General features: G+C 43.8%; 1 protein-coding gene across 2 annotated transcripts in view; it reads left to right on the forward strand.

Annotated features, from left to right (window-relative positions):
* LOC135219624 (uncharacterized) overlaps window positions 1-19053 on the forward strand; it is a 94456-nt gene extending 75403 nt beyond the window's left edge. The window contains exons 1-2 of one of the 2 annotated variants that reach the window (XM_064256542.1): window positions 12518-13107; window positions 14153-19053. In XM_064256542.1, coding sequence (XP_064112612.1) covers window positions 14287-17403 — 3117 coding nt within the window. In that variant the 5' untranslated portion in view covers window positions 12518-13107; window positions 14153-14286 and the 3' untranslated portion in view covers window positions 17404-19053. Of the gene's footprint in view, window positions 1-12517; window positions 13108-14152 lie in introns of those variants that run through there. The other variant, XM_064256541.1, reaches the window with a different exon arrangement.
* The last annotated feature ends 1070 nt before the right edge of the window (window positions 19054-20123 follow it).

A 20123-nucleotide genomic window follows, 5' to 3' on the forward strand; every position in this document is an offset into this window, starting at 1 on the left:
AGCTCGCTCGGCGCCAGGACCGCGTCACGGAGCAGAAGGCTGGTGAGAATCGCTCAATGACTCTCGCCAGGCCAGCGGCCGCTCTTGCAGTGACCAGCTGGTAACCCGGGTAGATGTGACGGTCCCTGACCAGCACAGGCTGTAGGTAACTGGTAAATTACCCCCCCCAGATCGTTGGCACCAGCCTAGCCTGGTACCAGCGGTTCGACGCGCCGCAAGAACATGCACTGGTCTCACCGCGACAGTGGTCTCTGCAGGTCTCCCGACCGCTGCTCCCACAGTAACCAGGCGGATAGGGGGACCAGCAGCAGCCCCTCTGACACACGAGATCGGAGCCGCTGTTCTCCGTCCAGCCGTTTCCCCAGGAAAATGACTCGACTAGGCCTGCAGGTTGGCGATCGCCTGCAGCCCCCCAAGCCTGCTGGTCCTGCCAGTGAGCGAAAGGGGAGCGTCGGGTCTTCTCCTGTGCCTTCAACTTCCTCGGTTTCCACCGGGAAGAGCGAGGCACAGCGGGGGATCGTGAGGGGCGTGCCCCGCACAATCCCGTCACGACGCCGTACGTACCAGGCACGATCTTCGGACCGACCAGGACGTACGAGCAAGTGGCAGGAGGACACCGAGAGGGGTCTGTAGCTGTTCCCCCTCCTGAAGGGGAGGTTTTCGGAATATGCTCTTGTTCGAGGGGCTTGACAGTCTCCGCAAGATGCTGTGACTTCCGAGATCCAGAGGAACTTGACCGAGGTTATTGCACTGATTTGTCAGCACAACGACCTCGGCAAATCCTCTCCGCTCCCACCAAAAGAACCACGTCACGGCTCAAGTCGTTCTGGAGCCAGAAGTAGGGAACCAGACTGACGGTGGGCTTGCCTCGATAAGAGCTTCTCGACTCGGTTCTGGACCAGGTAGAGCCTCTCGTCTCCGGACGAGAAGGCCCCCAAGGTCTAGCCGGTCGGGCAAGCTACTTCCACCTCCTCTGCCGCGACAGCGGCGTTTTTACGGAGTATTGCAGCTCTTCTTCCCCCCCCTTCGGTCCTCCTGAGAGGTTTCGATCTCGATGAGGACTGGAATGAGTCAGAGGACGGTTTTGGCTCTCCTGTCAGGTGTCGATCAGCCCCACCCAGACGACGTTCACAGTGGTGGCAGATGCTTACCTACAGTACGACTTCGTAACCCTCCCTGGGGGGGGGGGGGGGGGGGGGGGGCATCGCCGTAAGGTGATGGCTGCTCCTACTCTCGTCTCCAAATGCTAGTTCCGCTGGAAAGGCGAGCAATATCCATTTCCTCCCCCATTCCCTCTCTCCTTACGGCTACGAGGGAAAGGGGTAGGATCCTACAGAGACTTCTCTGTAGGATCCCACGATTCGGGACTGCGCTACCGGGGGGACCTTCGGGTCCTACCTGACGTAACTCCGGTCGTGGAGGAGGGACCCTGCACCATCTCCGATTTCTACGGGAATCGAGAGGACAACCAACCGATATTTGTTTAACGAATCCAGTGGGGGTTTCGCTGGGCACTTAGAATTCTGCAGAATTTCTAGCACACAATGGCGAGACCACTGTCCAAGGGAGTTAGACGAGTATTCCCGATAATTGTTACCACGATATCGGGGGATCTCGCCGAATGCTCGAATTCCTGGAATTCTTAGCGTTGGGAAGAAGAGCTGTCGCGAAGGAAGAGATCTCACAGTAGGCGGCCAACCCTGGATTAGAGAGAACGGACGGGAACATCCAGTTTGGCTTGAACTATAGTCTTCGTTATTCTGTTCACCATTGAAGCTTTCCTTCGGGGAAGACTTCTCCTTCTCTCTCTTTGTTAGAGATCGAAGGCGGTCGATCTCCAATCCTTATTTTGTTCTCTTGAAGGAAAAGAATTTAGGATGGAGATCGTTGTTCAGAATCCTACAAATATACTACATATATTAACCTCGCGACATGATTCTGCTAAGCAGTTGAATTGTCCGAGGGGTAGGCGCATATCCTCGTTACTCTACGGATTGCGACTTAGACGAGGAGTATTCTAATTGAACTGCAACTCGGGGTTGCCTGCAACCTCCCAGGAGTTTCCAGTTTCAATTTTATATACTTATGGTTTTGTCACGACAACACCATTTAAGCTTTTGTATTTACCGAAATTCGTTTCGCATAAACATAATTGCTCGGGCATATCTTTTTATGCTCGGTGGTTCTAGCCGAACGCATTCCTTCGTGGAATGGATTACCTAGCAACTCAGGATGACGAGTCAGCAACAGCTACTGTGTATTGAACTGCCCGAGGCAACTCAGTGCCAGCTGCCGCCTCGAGATGAACGATCGGTTATGTCTTTCTCCTCTGCTTTGATTGACTACCAACCGTATCTCGGCCCAACAATCACGGACTTAGGTCTCTGATTAACGGGGATTCTCGCATACATGAATGACCTTCTACTGCTGTGACACTCGTATTCATCGTCTTCGGTATTGCGAGAATTTACAACAGAGATATCTCTTCGACTTTCATCTTTCTATTTACCGCACGGTAACAGATTTCTGTAATAGTCTCTTGCTGCGTCGCACTGCGATAATGCGAATGGATTTGCGGAATCTGAGTTTGTCCTCAAAATATCTCTCATTCGGAGGTGTGCAATTATTCATTGTTCACCCCGGATTAGCAGATGTATTGAAGACATCACCTACTCCCAGACCTGCCAGCTCTACTTCCAAACGTTCAGCCCATGAGAAGCAGTTCTTCAGGCAGTACTCCCCTGTGTTTTCATTACTGAATAACGCCCCGCTTTCATTGCAACTACGACTCCTCACTGGACAGCAATGAAATAGCGGTTAGCTTTTTCAGTCATTTGTAAGCACAGGTTCAGAATCTTGAGATTCCTTCTCTCGATTCAGCTGGAAGACGTAGGTTGCATTCAATGTCTACCTTCTTCAACAGCACATAGTGTTGTTTCTCCTTAGCTAAGATTCAACTACTATGAGAGTGTCTTGCCGTCAGGGACCTCGGTCTCTAGAAGGCAATTGACTTTGGCCTTTTGAGCATATGCATTAAGAGAATCATCACCGCGCCGTCCAACATCGGTGACAAACAAATAAATTATTTGTTTGGTCTCTCCGGCATAACCCTTTATTTAAAGGGCGAAGGTCAACGTGACCTTACCCGGATGCTTGGACAAACTTGCCTCACTACCGATACCGAACCAGTCAGTCGGCAGCTGTCAGAGCGCACCGAGTCGGTTACGAACTACGCCTGTAGAACTTAGTTCGCTTGTTCCAGAGCAATCACTTACTTCGTCTTTAATAGCTTGTCACAGTAGCCCATACCATCGACAACCCACCATGAGAGTTGTCGGTGTCCTTTCCAATACCGAGAAGAAGAACTTCGCTGCATGGGGATAAGAGGATGCGAGACTCTTCGTTGCAGACGGACAGACCAGTATGGGTACTGGACATCACCGGAGTCGAAAAGAGGGATAGGTCATGCGACTATTCCCTTCTTTTCCTCTGAGGGAACTGCATGACTTTTCCTGCGAAGTCAAGCTTCCAGGGGATGGGATCTGTGACGCTCGATTTCGTACCGAACTTCGTAGCGAAGACTCAGAACCCTTCGTTCCCTGACGATTGGTTCGAGTCCTTCACAATACCCTCCCTAATGGACTTCACCGCCTCCGATACGAAGGCTATGCTGCTTTGTCCTGTGAAGGCGCGACGGAGCTGTCTGAAGAAACTCGACACCCCAGGATGAGTGTGGACGCCTCTTCGTCATTCTCTCGCGTTCCGCAAGAACTTCTCCGTGGCGCAGGTAGTGAAGGCAGGGGCCTGGTCCAACTGGACCACATGCACCTCCTTCTACCTTCGGGATATTGCCCACAGGTCCTTGGATCTTTTTCCTTGGGACCCGTGGTGGTTGCTCAACACGTTGTGTAGTTAACCCAGACCCTCGCAGGGCTGAACAGCATCGAGTCCTGGTGTGACCTGTAAGAATAGATGAGTGAATGAGAGAGTGACTGGCTCCTCTTTCCCCATCTTTTTCTCCCCTCTATACCTCTGGGAGAGGGATACGGTCGTCACCCTGCTGGGTAAGGACGAGATGCAGGTGAGCTACTCAATAGAGCACCATCCTATCCCTTTCAGTAGGGATAGGAGTAAATATCCACCTTCTCCAACAAGGGGGAGGAAGTGGATGCCAACTTGAGACAAACCCATAATTTTATGATTGTCTCTTGCAAACAGGAACAAGTTCTTGCTTGCTGGTACGAAGAGATAACGCTTGCCTCCTCTCTTAGTACTTGGCCCAGAGGTCTGACCATTGATCCTGCGGTGCACACCCCGATCAATCGGACAGAGGCTTGGATCCCTCCCTTGCTCTTACGACCAGGGAGGCATTCCAGGGTTGGATGAACACCAGTCTGTTCACCAAAAAGACTCAGATTCCTCCCACCAATAAGTGAGTCATCCTATTGTTAAAGGACCGAGGGTTTGTATTCGTGTCGGAACAAATGGCAATGTCGAAATTGCATTTTCCTAACTATAGCAAACCTGAGGTCCTTTACATATAGTCCCACCATCATGCCACCCCTCACTTTTGCAACTTTTTGCATGGGCCTAAAGCAAAAGTGATTCTTCACCTCTCAGGCGCGCTGGGCGCGCGCACTGTCGGACAAGCAGTTAACTACTGTCTCCCCTTGTTCGGAAGCTTACGACCGTCCCAGCTGCTGCTAGTTACCTTCCTATTGTTAAAGGACCTCAGGTTTGTATAGTTAGGAAAAATGCAATTTTCGACAAATTGCCATTTTGGTTGGTCATTGGTTGTATGTAAACGATATGACTGTGAGTATGCCCATAACCACTACTTTTTCTTGCGGTTTTGATGTAGGTAAACTGGGTACTATTAGCCTTTGCTGAGGATAATAGAAAAGGTCTTCTTAACCTTATGATGTGTTAGTTATGATTAGACACATTACCCAGCCACAAGACCAGTTTAGAGAATTCTTTGACATTAGTCTGGTCACCTTGGAGCTCTGGATAGACAATGGAAAGGGTAATCCTTGAAGATTCAACAGTAACTACCAAAAATAGGTTTTTCCTATGTCAAAACCTGTTTTTTTAACACTACATACACACTCGTCAAAACCAGTTTTTTTAGCACTGTACACACTGTCTGTGGTGTCATGCCAGTGCGAGGTGTCATGTTCCTGTCTGCCTTGTGCTTTACACTGCAAGTCTCAATCCCCATCTTTTAACCTAGGTCTTCTGGTATGCATTCAGAATGGTATTGGGGCCTTGTTAGCCTTCAGGATAACCAGATTTTAACAGGTTTTGCGTTGTTATTTTCAGGAGGGCCCGGGACTTTTTCAGGACTTTTTTGAAGCACTCTCAGTTCTCACTTTTAAACCAGCTTTAGACTTCTCGGCTACAGAGGTTAGACAGTTGTTCACCTGTGGGAATGTGATCCTTGTAGCCCAGAATTTGGGTCTGCAACAAGTTTTTTTATGTTGGCTACCCAGGTATTTTTTGGTGTTGGTGCTTATTGCTTAGTCTTCTGTTCAGGTATGTGCCTTTGAGGGAGAGCCCTTAGTTTCTGGCACCAAAGATCAGGTGCACAGTGAAGTCAGTTCTTCTTTGAAGTAAGTTATGTTTCAAAGTTTAAGCCCTTGTGTCATTGCAGGGGATCCCTAGTTTCCCAAAGGGAAGAAAATTTTTTTATTACTTCTGCTTTTGAGAAACTGGCATTTATCTTCAGTTAAATTTCTGATCGTTCATATGCAAACAAACCCTCAGTCTTAACAATAGGATAATTTCTAGCGCACAGCTGGATCCGGTTAAATCACAGATGAAAGCAAGGAATCTTGTGAGATCTGGCAACGCATGCGTATATCGGGTGAAAAGTGGCCAAGGACTGTGCACCCACGCCACAGCGTTCAGTCTTTTCCTTAACTGCCTGGGTGAAAGTTGTGGTTGACCTCTCTCGGCCTTTACCCTGTTCAATGCCCATTTTTGCTTGTTTCTGTATGTGTGTGTGTGTGCTTGTATTTTGGCTTCTTCTGCTCCTTCTTGGCATCGACAATGTGTGCCTGGGTACTCCAGGTTTCCTGTGTTCTCTTTTTTTGGCTTCTTCTGTGACTGATCTTTATCACTTGTAGTAGGTGTCATTCTTACGTTTGCACAATAACGAATCCCTGCACGGAATGCCGTCGTGGCCTAGAGAGCAGTGGAAGTTATTTTATAGTAAGAGGGAACATCGTAGAGTTTATACTCTAACTTCCTGCCGCTGTCACACCCCATGCTAGTGATGTGCCTTTGTCTCCTTGCTTTTCTTCCATCGATTCATTGTTGGAAGCATCAGGAGGCCCTCAGGATGATTTATTATGCAATGTTGCCCCTCTTCCTCAGGAGTTCATTTAATTTCCGAGAGGGAGGAGACTTTTTCATCAGTTTTTTTCGTTTCAGATTGGGAGGCGTCCAAAATGGTGGCGCTCTGGGAGTCTCTTGGGCTACAGGGTCCACCCTCCTTGGAGGGTTTGCTGACGCACTTCATGGATGCTCGCCATCCCCCACCTCACGCTGTCCAGGCTCTCCCCCCTCCTCCTGGCCTCATCGTTGTTGGTAGCTGAGGTCAGCCATATTGTATTGCTCCACCAGTGATGTTTGCCGCTTCTTCGAGTCAAAGGGAAGCTATGGCATCATCTCCACTGGTGACGTCACGCTGTCAGTCATTTTGTATCCCTCCGCCAGTGGTGTCTGCTTCCCTTTCGGATCGAGGGGAAGCCGTGACGTCATCGCCGCTTGTGATGTCACTTCCATTGATGACATCACTCCCAATTGCCTCCACTGCGCTGCCTCGCTCGTCTGTGCTGTCATCGTTTGCTCCCATGACATCATCTCTGCCATCCAGTTCATTGCATCTCCCTTCCATGTTGTTGGCCCTTTCTCTTGCTGATCCATCTGAGGCTTTATGTCAGGCGGTTCTTCAGAGATTGGACTCAGTTGAGTTGCCCACGCCTCCTGCAAGGAGATTGTGTAAGGAGCCAGTGCTGTCTTCCTCTCCTCCTCCATCTCCGCCACATCAGCATATATCAAGTGTTGGAAGGCTAAGGACTTTGCCCTTTCTTCGTCTGCGAGTGAGGAGCGACACGCCCATGTTCCTGCGAGTGTTGGTGTTTCTGAGAGTGTTAGTGTTTCTTCCCCTGTGCGATCTGCAGTGGCTGCTTCGTCCTCTGCATCGAGTCATGAGTGTGTTGTAACCTCCCACTTCGTGTAAAAGTTGCAAATTCTTCCACTTTTCCAACCCCAGGGCCTATTCGTCGCCATAAGGATCTCAAGGCGCCTGTCAAGAGGTCGAAGGTTGTGACCGCAGAGATAGTGCAGCAGGAGTGTTTGCCTGCCCCTCTCCCTGGTACTTCCCAGGTTTTGACTCCGAGGGATTCTCGTTCTATTTCGAGTTTTCGAGACACTTCATCTACACACGTACGTGCATCCGCCCTGCACGTGCAGGTACGCAGCCATGTATGCGAGTCATCTATTGGGAGTGTGTGTAGTGATGTCCCTATTGTTGCGGTTGGTTTGTTGCAAGAGTTGGTGCATGGATCCAGCCCAGACAGGTTGGTTGGCGTTTTGGGCTGTTTGGCTGCTGGCTCTAATGTTGGCTTAGACGGGGAAGGCACGTTAAATAGCCTGCACATTCTTTTCATCGTAAGTCTCCATTGCCGGAGCGGGAGGAGGAAGACACGCAAGAGCTTTTGTCTTCCTTTACAGAAGTTTTCGATCTCATTTGTGGGTTCAACAATTTGGAGAGTAGGATTCGAGCTCGGTCGTCTTTCACTCCTTCTTGCTTGGAAGCCTTGCTGGGAGCTACGCAAGATCCCAAGTCATCGTTTTATCTTCCCTTATAGGGGCATGTCCAGTCGATCTTACATAAGATAAACGCCTCTGTTTCAGATCAGGGCAGATTGCTTTGCTTAAGGGACTCTGACAAGTTGCTTCCCCTGCCTCTCACGAGGCATAGGAAGTACTATGCTACAAACTGCGTACTTGATGTTACGTCATCTTAACCCGAACGTCATTCGTCTGAACCTGGGGTTGACTTTGGAGCAGGTGAGATTGGTGACTCTGTCCTTGTCTCCACAGGATGCCTCAACTTTGGAGTCTACGGCAGCTTCCATGTTGCAGATGTTTTCTTGTTTGGACTTCTGGTTGGCGGTCATTGCCAAGATAGCATCTGACAGGTCCCCAGAGGGGTTGGTGAGTGGCTTCTTCTCTTGCCAGTTTGTTGGAGTCCAGAGACAAGGTGTTTTTGTATCTTGCATATCTCAGTGTTAATTTATGGGCTAACCTTCTGATTAAAAAAGACGTTGCTTTATCCAGGATGGAAAGATCCTGAGCCCTTGCTGGCATTGAGGAAGGGGGATCTTTTAAAATATCAATTTCTGTTCCCCTGGACTGAGCTGGAGGATGCGATAGACTGGCGCCAGGCTGACACCAAGGACAGATTAGTGTACCAGGCTGTGTCTTAAGTCCCAGTCTTGTCCTCAGAGATGTCCGGCTCCTCCTCCCCCTGCCCAGCAGCAGTCACGAAGGTTGTTGCCTGGTAGGCCGTCAAGGAGTTCGTTTTCGGCAGGGCCTACCCGTTTATCCCAGCCTACGTCAGAGGACCAACGTCCCTTTCGATCATTGGTAGGTTAGGCGCCTCTCCCTCTCCTGTGCCACGGGTGGGGGGATGCCTGGCGGGCCAGTGGGCCAAGTGGCAGAGTTATGGGCCAAAGAAGTGGGTAGTAGATGTCCTTCAGGTGGGGTATCTACTGCCGTTCAACTTCTCTACCCCGCTCTCGGACAAGCCTTTGCTCAGGAGGGTGTATCCACCAGATTCTCTGAAGTTCTTGGCTCTCCAGGAGGAAGTGCAGAAGCTGGACAAGGATGTGATAGAGGAAGTGGTGCGTCCATTTCCGGGGTTTTACAGTCACATTTTTTTGGTGCCCAAGGTGTCAGGAGATTGGAGGCTTGTAATCGACTTATCCACCTTGAATCATTTCATCAGGAAAACGAGGTTCAAGATGGAGACCCCGTGTTCAGTGTTGGCAGCTGTGAGGGAAGGCAACTTCATGCTGTCGGTAGATTTGAGGGATGCATACTTCCAGATCCCTATTCATCCGTTGTCCAGGAAGTTCCTTCGCTTCTCTCTTGGAGACAAGGTCTTCGAGTTCAAAGTCCTGTGCTTTTGGCTGACCACAGCCCTTCAAGTGCTCACATGTGTCTTCTCTCTCTTCTCAAGTTGGGCCCCTGCTCAGGAGATCCGTTTGCTGAGGTACCTCGACGATTGGTTGCTCTTGGGAGGTTCCAGGGAGAAGCTGCTGCAGGACAAAGATCGTCTGCTTTGGTTTTGTCTGGAACTGGGCATCATGGTCAACCAAGAGAAGACAAACCTCGTACCCAGTCAAGGGATTCTCTGCCTGGGCATGGTCATTGATACGGTGGTGTTAAGGTTTTTCCCGTTGGATCAGAGGTTTAAGAAGTTGTGAGTGGTGGTGCGCGACTTCCTGTCGCAACATCAGTCAGCTCATCAGCGGCAGGTTTTTGAGGAATTTTGTCTTCTCTGGAAAAGCTGGTCCATCATGGACATCTTCGTCTTTGGTCTCTACATGGAGGCTGAGGGAATTCTGGTCTCCGGCAGGGGACATGCCCCTTTTAAGGGCTCCTCTGTCTCCGGAAGTGAGAGAAGACCTTTGTTGGTGGTTGGACGACTGAAATCTCTTGAAGGGTTTTCCTCTGCATTTCTTCTGCCGGACTTCCTTCTGTTTTCAGACGCCTCCCTCGCAGGTTGGGGGCTCATTTAGGTGGCCTCATTGCCTCGGGCGTTTGGAGTTTGGAGGACAAGCAGCAGCATATCAATGTCTTGGAGTTGAAGGTTTAAAGGAGTTTCTTGAGAAAGTAAAGGGGCATTCTGTCATTCTCATGTTGGACAACACCACGGTGGTTGCTTGTGAGAACAAGCAGGGAGGCCTGGTTTCACGTCAACTACATGCCTTGACTGTCAAGGTTCACCAGTGGGCGGTCAGCAATTCGGTAGAGCTCTCACCCAGGTATATCCCAGGCAAACGGAATGTGGTCACAGATAACCTCAGTCATTGGGATCAGATCCTAGGCACAGAGTGGTCTCTTTATCAGGTGATAGCAGACAAGCTCTTCCAGGTTTTTGGGGGAGACCCATGCTGGACCATTTTGGGACCCGGTTCAACAGGAAACTGGAGATATTCTGATCAGTTGTTGTGGATCCTCTGGGACAACCAAAAGGTGTATGCCTTCCCTCTGTTTTGTTTGATAGTCCTGAACAGGTTGATGATTTCGCAGTCTCAGGATGACTTTGGTAGCCACTCTGTGGCCTCAGGCGGAATGGTTTCCAGATCTGCTGTTGTTGTTGTCGGAGATTCCGAGGGAAATTCCTCTGTGGCGGCATCTCCTGTGTAAGCCGCATGTAGAAACGTTCCACCAGTCAGTAGAATCCTGTCTCTTCACAGTTGGTGGCTATCAGTATCTCCTGCGAGCGCGAGGCTTTTCTCAGAGGACAGGAGGGCATATGTCCAGCAGTTTCAGAAGGGGTCGACCTCCCTGCAAATTTACCAAGGACAAAATGGGCGACGATTTACTGTGATTGGTATTGTAAACAGGGTTTTCTTTTTCCAACGTTGGTAACCTCTATTGCTGGGCACATAGGCAGACTTTTTGACCTATCTTAGAGATGAAGAAATGTTTGTCAGTTTCTGCCATTAAGAGGCTTAACACGGGCAGGCCCTGCGAGTTTAGTGTTATGTCTTAGAGGTATCGAACTTATCCCTATCCTGGGGAACTTTCTTTGAGTAGTTTAAAGGGTTTGAGCGATCGAGTCCTCTAAGGAAGGCTCAAGCCCCCTGGAATATGGGGTATTTCCTTGGTCCTGAGGGAAGTTTCCACTAAAGCTCTCCATATGAGCCTTTGCGAATCGTTCATCGGACGGAGGAATTGGACACTCCAAAACGTTTTTTCTCCTGGCCTTGGTATCGTTCAATAAAGAGAGTGGGGTTAGCTGCACCAGTCTGGAGCTATTGAGGTGAAAGACACCAGGGGTTGGGGTCAGTTGTCCTTTTGAATTTGGACATTTTTTTCTCCCGGAAGTTCGTGACTAAGACCAGAACCCTAGGTGCATGATGGATTAGGTTCACCATCCTTTTCCCCATTCTATCACCTAAATGACTGGAGGGCCAGGTGATACTCAAACGTCTTTTTGTCTTGTGTCCTGCTCAGGGCGTCTGCGGTTGCTAACCTTAAAAGGAGACGACACCCTAGACCAGGCTGCGTAGGCTTTTTGTTTTTTTAGGCATGGGGATACAAAGAAAGATGTTTGAAAACTACCTATCTCTTTGGATATGGGAAGCCGCCAGACAGGCCATACTCTTGACTCTTGATGATTCCGCCACCATGTCTTGTGTTAGGCCAGAGCACATGATGTTAGGGATATTGGACCCCCTTACCTCTTGGCGGTTGCAAAAAGAACTTGGTTGTATTACATAGAGTCTGCTGAGTGCTGGTACTTGGTTTTAACGCCAGTCCATATTCACCTCCTTGCGATCTTAAGGGATGTTGCCACCCACAGATTCTATGGCACATTGTTTTCCCTGGGTCCTGTGGTAGCTGAACCCAATGGATTGGTGTAACTCAATCATTACCCTTAACAGGGTAACAAATTTGTATCGTACCCAAGATGATTGTGTTGGAGTAAGATTAATAAGTGAGTAGGCTGGTCTCTTCTTTCTTTTCTCTTGTTACCAATTTCCTTATTACCTTCGGGAGGGTTGAGAAAATAGTACAGGGAGTCAAGGTATAGTCCTTACTGATAAGTTTGGTCGATTGGTATTGACAAAATAAACCAGCCCTCTACTTTGGATAGCGTATGCTACGCTCCTTGTGCAAGGGGGAGTAGGAAGGGATGGGTGACAAAACCCTGTGGGTGTTGGTTTGTTATTGGACAGTCAAAGGTTCTTTTCTTTAGTTCCACCCTTATACAATGATTTATCACCCGTATATCATTGTATGTCGCTCAGTGTCTGAAGTGGTTTGGATAGCAATGTATCTAGCTTATCACAAGGCATCCAGTCCCTCTCCGGAAGATAATTTCTTCTGGAGCTGGGACTGGGGGGTAGGCCAGGCCCAGCCCGTTTAGGATGTTCTGTACCTCCCTCCAAAGTGGGTAAGTATCTTATTGATTGAAAGACTGAAGTTGGTTTGTTGAGTATGAACAAATGGACAAATTTTCTAAGACCATTTGCTACTTTTCAATAGCTACAAACCTTGAGGTCTTAATGTTGTGCTGCCCACCGTCTAGCCTCCCCTCCGGGTCTGATAAAAGAAAAGGACAATCTGGCGGTTAGGAAAAGACACTTGAATGCTGTGGGCATGGGTTGCATGCGGTCCCGTGACCACTTTTCACCCGATATACACACTCGTTGCCAGATCTCACAAGAGTCCTTGGTTTCATCTGTGATTTAACCGGATCCAGGTAGGCGCTAGAAATGATCCTATTGTTAAGACCTTAGGTTTGTAGCTATGAAAAATACAAGTTGTCGTAGAAAATTTGTCATATTTTAGGGGCTTGGGTAATCCAGGACTCCAGGTCCCTTTATTCCTATTGAAGGTCAAGCTCCATGACAAGAGTCATGGCAGCTTCTTTCATTTCTGGTGAAGGTTGTGAATACAGTATAACCATGTTGACTTGGTACTATATTTGCTAAATTTTTGTGGGATGTAGAAATTCAGTATGAAGATTGCAGTGCCATTTTGCTCCTCATTTCAGTTGGGGAACTCATGTCCATGATGTTTAAGGTAGTTTTAATTTAGTTTTCCTAAACAGGAATTGTTGAGTTTTAGATGTATGTGTAGTACATGTATAAAGATACCCTAGCTTGAAGTCAGGCAAGGGCTTTCATTCTTTTACAGCCGTTGCTGCAGGTTTAGGACAAGGCCTTTGTCCCACTTTTGTCATACCGAGAGTGGCCTCCCTTGCAAGGAACCTCCACTGATTGTCAGAGGTCCTTATGGCCAAATTGATTTGTCCTTGACTTGTGGCAATACTGGGAGATGGTTTCTAATTGTTAGGTAAGTTATATCTCATTCCAGATAGAATTTATGTTCTTTTGAGTGTTTAATTTTTGGAACCTCCTACACTTGCCCACCCCTATTTTCAATGTGGGAATCAGTTATCATAGCAAAGAGGTAACATTCATTTTAAAAATATAAAATTTTAGAATAAGATTTATTTTTCAAATCAAACTCTTACCTCTCAATTATGATAAATTGCCCCCCCCCCCCCCCCCCCCCCCCCCCCCCCCCCCCCCCCCCCCCCCCCCCCCCCCCCCCCCCACCCCCCCCCCCCCCCCCAAACCCCCCCCCCCCCCCAACTTCTGGTTCATGGTGGGCTGAAAGAAAGGAAACTGAAAAAATGGTAGATGCATGAACCACAGTTCACCCAGAAAAGGAAGGGCCAGTAGATGGTATAACTAGAACATGTAGGTAAAAATTTTTAAACATAATTCTGTGCTCCTCCCACTGGTGTGGAACAGTCATCTTAATAGAGAGGAAAGTCTTTAAAAAATAAGTTATAAAAAATTTCCATTAAATAAGTTTAAAAATTTCCATTTTATTTAAAAACTTGAAGCTCTGGTATGATGGATACCCCCTAATCTTGTGGACAGAAACAAACATAATAGTTGATGCATGAACCACAGTTCACCCCGAAAGGGTCAATAGATTGTATAACTTGATGATCTAAGTGAAAATTTTGTGCTATACTTTGTTGTCCTTTTGTTGGCTTGGGTTTTAAAGAATTACTTTTATTATAAAATTTCCATTTTTCATATTATACAGTGGTTTAGCTGTCATTTTGAAACTGAACACTTGTGCTTCATTGTAGTACTTACAAAAATAAAAAAAAAAAAAAAAATAAAAAAAAAAAAGAAGTAAAAATGAAGCTCACTAAAGATTGTCATTGGAATCTTAAAGGTTGGAATTGGGATGGCATTATTTAATATCACTGGAATCTCAAAGGGTTAAAGTTAAATAGCATAGTATATAAGTTTTTAAGATAAGGTGCAATATTGGTACTATAACCATAATTGTGACTTAGTAACAAAATATTTTTCAGAGAATATTCCAACACTGGATGTGGTAGCAACACTGCAGTACTATGAGTAAAGGATAAACGAATTTCAAAGTGCTGTGCTTGAAATCTCTTATGACTGCAGAAATGAAGTGATCATCATTATCTTTAAGGTGAATATGAAGAGGTGTGTGAGTACTGGCCATAATTCTGGTGTTAAAAAAATGATTTCACTAAGAGAAAAGGTGAAGTTAAGGGGAAGAAAAAATTCATCTACTCAGACCTTTAATGTGCAAAGTGCAAAAGCCAAGCCAAAATCTAATGTTAAAAGTAAAGGCTGCAATGTATTATTACACACTTCTAAACAGTATAGAGGTTTCCAAGAAATCTCAAGACCTTCAGGAACTACTAAAACTGCTGATGACCATCACCATGATTATGTCAGTCAAGAGCAGTTGGGGGATATGAAGCCTTTAAAACATTTACCATCAGAAGTGAGCATGGATATAGATTTACCATTTGTAGACACTACAGCCATCATGTCATTGGTTACCGGTGTTCCTAAAGTAGCATATATGGGAAGGGGAGATTTCCACAGCATTGATTGCATTCGAGCTTGTGACAACAGAAAGGTAACTAAAACTTTTAGAAATATCTCAGTTTTGCAGGCATATTTAAAATCTGAGGATGCCAAAAGGTGGTTATCAGAAGAAAATGGAGCAGGCAGTGTTGTTCCAAAAAGTGAATATGTTGTAGATGGAACAAAATTTAATGTAGTTGAGACTGTCGGTGGAAATAAGGTTGATTCTGAGGAACCTACTGTCAAGAGAATAAAGCAAGAGATAGATGATTCTTCTGATGTTGAGGGTAATAGTACTGGTATACTTAATGTATCATATTCAGAGAAATTTAATATATATAAAGTAATTTATTTCAGTCCTTCCAATAATCAGTTTATAACCAAAGTTTTTGAAAAGTTTTCTTTGTTACTTGAATTTTTAGAGTCAGGGGAAGTGAGGGGTTGCCTGTTGGATATAAATGATAAATATAAAGTTCACTCTAGTGTTCTTATCAGTGATTATAAAAGTGGTTTGACCAATAAGTACCAAAATGATGGAGAAAGTATGAGTGTTGAATCAGTTTCCAGTAATATTAAATGTGATGCTCAAGTTTCAGACGGGGAAATGTGGTCTCCTGACCTACCTAAAGCTTCATCAAAAAGAAAACATAGCTCATATTTATCTGTTGTAAAGTCTTATTTACCTTCTGATGAATCAGAAACTTCATTTGGTGATGGAAATGAAGAAAGTGTTGATGATTTAGAAATTAATGATTATCAAGATAATGTGAATATTGATGAAGAATGTGGTGATGTTAAACCTAAGAAAGAACTTTGCTTTATTAATAGGGAAAACAATTGTCAAAGTGCTCCCATGGATACCGAAGGTCAGTTTCCTAGAAAACGTTTGTCATTAAAGCATGATATTGATACATCTGCTATTAAACCATTGATTGCAGGTTATCCAAAAATATCATATAGGAAAAAATATGACTTTTATAGAATTGTTTGTATTCGTGCTTGTGATGGACAAAGAGTTACAGCTCCTTTTAGATCTCTCTCAAAATTACAATTATTTTTAAATTCAGAGGCAGCAAAGTCTTGGTTACTTGATGAACGTAATATTGGTGTTCGTTCCAAAAAAAGTAAATCATGCCCTGTGTCGTATAATAGTGAATTACTTGCAGTAAAACCAGAAATATCTTTCATAAAACCTGACAGACTTAGAGTGCTTTGTATTCCTAAGTGTGGAAAACCAAAAACAAAGTTTTTTAAGTGCTCAGATCAGGGTCAAAGTGATATAAGTGCAGTGCAGAAAATTAATGATTTTTTGACAGGTCAGAGTTTTATTTCATGGATCACATCAGAAAGAAGGTGTGATAATGCAGGCAAAGGGGTTGATTCTTGCTGGATTTGGAAAGACACCATAAAAACAGGACCTGACATGCGTCTCTATCTTGATGAGTTATTAGATTTTGATTGCACTAAAAGTGTAGATGTGAATCCTGCTATCGCTCCTTATCTTGAAATACATCATAATCCTTCAGTGCCATCTGTGTCTTATGCATGTAATCCTGGATGGGGCAGAGCTCATAGAAGTGATGATACATTTTCTTTGGTAGATGGTGCTCCTCATGACTTATTTGAAAGAACTTATAGGATAGTTAGTGTTTATGTGCGTTGTTCATCGAGATCTACCATGTGCAGGACAACATGTGGAGAACTTCTTTCACAAAGCAGAATTGTTGGCAGTTACTTTTCTTGTTGCAGGGAGCCTGTACCTGCACATAATGAATGCTCCCATTGTAAAGCAACAACATCATCATATAACAAGTGGCATAAAATGAATGATGATAGCATTTTATGCAGAGTATGCTATAACTATTTAAAGAAAAAGAATGTTCCGAGACCATTAGATTCTAAGAAAGTGAATCGTAAACCTTTTTATGTCCATAATCAATGCCAGTACAGATTAAGGTTAGAATTGACATCAGACCTGCAGCATTGGCAGATATTTTATCATAGTGCCAATAAGCAAGACCATGACACTGCCATGGCTGTTGGTTGTAAAAGATTTACATTAACTGAAAGAGATTATATTGATAAGGTACGCTCCTCAGCCGGTAGAATGACTGCCAAGCAGATTGGAATTGCTTATAGATATGAGAAGAAAAAAGATTCACTACATCCAATGAAGCAGTATCAAAGTCGCTGTAAAGTTGTGGATTCACACATTGTAGATAATGGTTTTGTAGAACCTGTTGAAAATATAACAATCAGTCCTGATTGGAGGAATACGGAATATGATGATCCCTTAGCATTGGAAGTGGATTGCATAGAGTTTGAGATAAATGATGTAGAGCCTGAGGTAGCACTAAACACAACTGTACCTACAGTAGTGGTGGAAACAAAGTCAATTCTTGATTGTAATGGTGATATTCAAGCCAAAGGAAGTTTTCATAAGAAACCCTCAAAATCAGAAGAGTGCCTTATTGTCTGCTACAAGTGTGTTATGGATCCAGGTAGAAAAGATAATCCATTTTCATGTAAGGAGTCCAAAGAACTTGATAGTCATATTAAGATGTGTCATAGAGAGAACTATTTTTGCTGTTCAATTTGCTTTCAGGATAATATAGTGGAATCTTTTCCCAGCCTAAGGATATTGAACCATCATATAAGGCAGTTTCACAACAAAGACAGGAGTCTTAAAAAGGTACAGACTACTTTGCAAACATAATTCCTTTGGTAATGATGCTTGTCAATATTGATATGTTATGTATGTGAGGATATCTTGGTTTTTAACTGTTTCCTTTTGTTGTTGTAAAAGATTCAAGTTTTTGCTAGCAGAATGTGAAATGAAGACGAATGCAGTATTATATCCTGACTTTATTTTTAATGTCCAATTTATTGAGGACCTGTTAATCATGGTTCCTTAGTTTTAATGAGGCTATGAAACTATTTGGGAAAGAAATTTCTTTTTTGTTACACTTGAAATTCCAAGCAATTAAAATTCTCCCATTCCTTACTTGATGACGGGAATTTTGTACTGCAGTGGGAATGAGTAATTAGAAAAGTAAGTAGTTCTCATTGGAGATGAGTTCATATTGAAATTCCTTTACTTTTCTGATTTTTCTAAAAATTTCTCTGTTAGAAGATGGTTTTAGTTAACTTGGGAATATTTACAAAGCTGGATTAGCTTACAAGAAAACAAGAATTGCACTCTTAACTGTTGCCAAACATTGATAATTATTTAAGTGTATGAATGATGTTTAAAAAGGTAGCATAGTGAAATTACCTTGAGGAAAAACTATGATGTTTAAAAAGGTAGCATAGTGAAATTACATTGAGGAAAAACTAGTTTAGTAATAATTTATCAATTTGATTTGAAGTGTCTTATGTCAAAACCTGGTTAAGTTTTTGACAAATAATATAAGTTTGTTATTGTTTCAGGTTGTGTCATTTTGTTACCATTCACAGTGTTCTTCAATGTTATATTTTTTATGGTAATATCCCAAACTAGCAAAAAAAAAAATAATAATAATAATAGTAGCCAGTGAATTCGGGCAACAAAAAAACTTTTATTGCAAAAACCAAACTGAATGAAATATACTTGTACAATAATTTGTGATACTGTGTAGGATTTTTAATGTTCAACTTTTCTCATGTAAATGTCCTTAATGACATTAAAGTAGTTCTTAATCTTGATGAATTAATAACAGTATAATTAGGCCATATCCAAGAAAAATGTTTATGAAAATAGGCATAATTCTGTCAAACACCCAATAAGTGTGAAAAAATTTATTTCTGTTTTCACTGGCTCAAAAATAATTTAGGAAGCATTTAGATATTGCTATCCAACATAACATGAAGAATTGTGTTGATGGTGCTTAACTAGGATTTGATGCAGAATACCTCAAATGTATACAGTATATTCATTTTTGATCAGATTTGTTAAGATTAACTCATCAAAGAGTTTCCAAATATAATTTATTACTTGTTTGAAATTATTTCATTATATAATTATCACTAAATTAGTTTTTAAGGCAAAAGTGCCTTTTCTAAATTACTTATGCAAATCATTCTGAAGCTTTTCTTTTCACTTCATGGTCCAGTACTGCACTGCTAATGCTAATGGAGCTTTAAAGTACATGTATGAATTTTACAGTATTTTTTGTATACCATATGTATGTATGTATGCATGTTGTCTGTTAAGATGTAATCTCAAAGTGATAAAAATAGTTAAGATGCACACTTTTGTTCTGTGATAACATATTTTTAATGTACAAAGGAAGTGTTTGGTTAGCCACAGTCATTGAAATGTACTAATAATACCAAGTGACTTTTTAATAGCCTGTACTATACTGAATATTATATGAATATTAATTTATATTTGTTTTAATAGAAATCCCATCTATCTACAAATGCATAGCTTGTGTGATCAGCACTCCAACGAAGAATACTTTTCGTTGGTCCAATAAGTTAAGCATCTGAGAACACAGGGCCTCTGGTGTGGTCAAATTAGTGTTTGGTTTCATATAAGTAACATAACAAGTAATTACTACATAGCTATAGGTTTTCAACCACAGCAGTCAAAAAATTCAAAATTCATGGTAGTGCTTCAATTGTTCTGTGTAGGTGACAAACCCTGCCCACTTTCAGGGAAGAAGGGGGAAAACATAGCAAGAGATCTATTAATTTTCTGCCAGTTCGCAACTAACATCAGATGTACTTTGCAGCCTTTCTTTGTCATTTTTTGGGAGTATTTTCAAGGAATGTGAAGTATTTGGATTTTGTTGTGGCCTGCAATCATTAGTTGTTCCGTTAGCATCATTATTGCTTTTTCTCATAATGTTGGACGCTAAGTTGGGAAAGACTGACACAGTGGCGTAGGTGAGTGGTCCTTGACCACTCTTCACCCGATCTATGCATGCGTTGCCAGATATCACAAGATTCCTTGCTTTCAACTGCTTTTTAACTGGGTCCAGCCAGGCGCTAGAAATTATCCTATTGTTAAGATCTCAGGTTTGTAGCTATGAAAAATACAAATTGTCTTAGAAAATTTGTCATTTCATGCACGAATTCCAGCTGATGATTTCCAAAGAAAATTTGTGGTTCTGCAATATGCTCCAGTAATCTCGGGAGAAGCGACATGCATTGGGTCTTGGTTTCGTTGTATAGGATTTCAAATTCCTCTGCATATTGGCGGCAAGTTTCAATGAGTTGTTGGAGACATTGCACTGATGGGGAAATCAGAATCATATCGTCAGTGCAACAGAGGTTGTTTATAGTTGTTTCATTGACAGTGCATCTGATTGGGAGTGAGTTCAGTTTGACATTTAAGGCATCTAGGTACTTAATAAACAGGTATTGGGAGAGAATACCCCTTTGCCGAAGCCCGTTTAGGGAGCCGGAGGTGTACAATAATACTTTACCCATTTGACACAGAATTGCTGTGTG

The sequence above is a fragment of the Macrobrachium nipponense genome, chromosome 1 (genome assembly GCF_015104395.2).
Source record: "Macrobrachium nipponense isolate FS-2020 chromosome 1, ASM1510439v2, whole genome shotgun sequence".
Classification (NCBI taxonomy): domain Eukaryota; kingdom Metazoa; phylum Arthropoda; class Malacostraca; order Decapoda; family Palaemonidae; genus Macrobrachium; species Macrobrachium nipponense.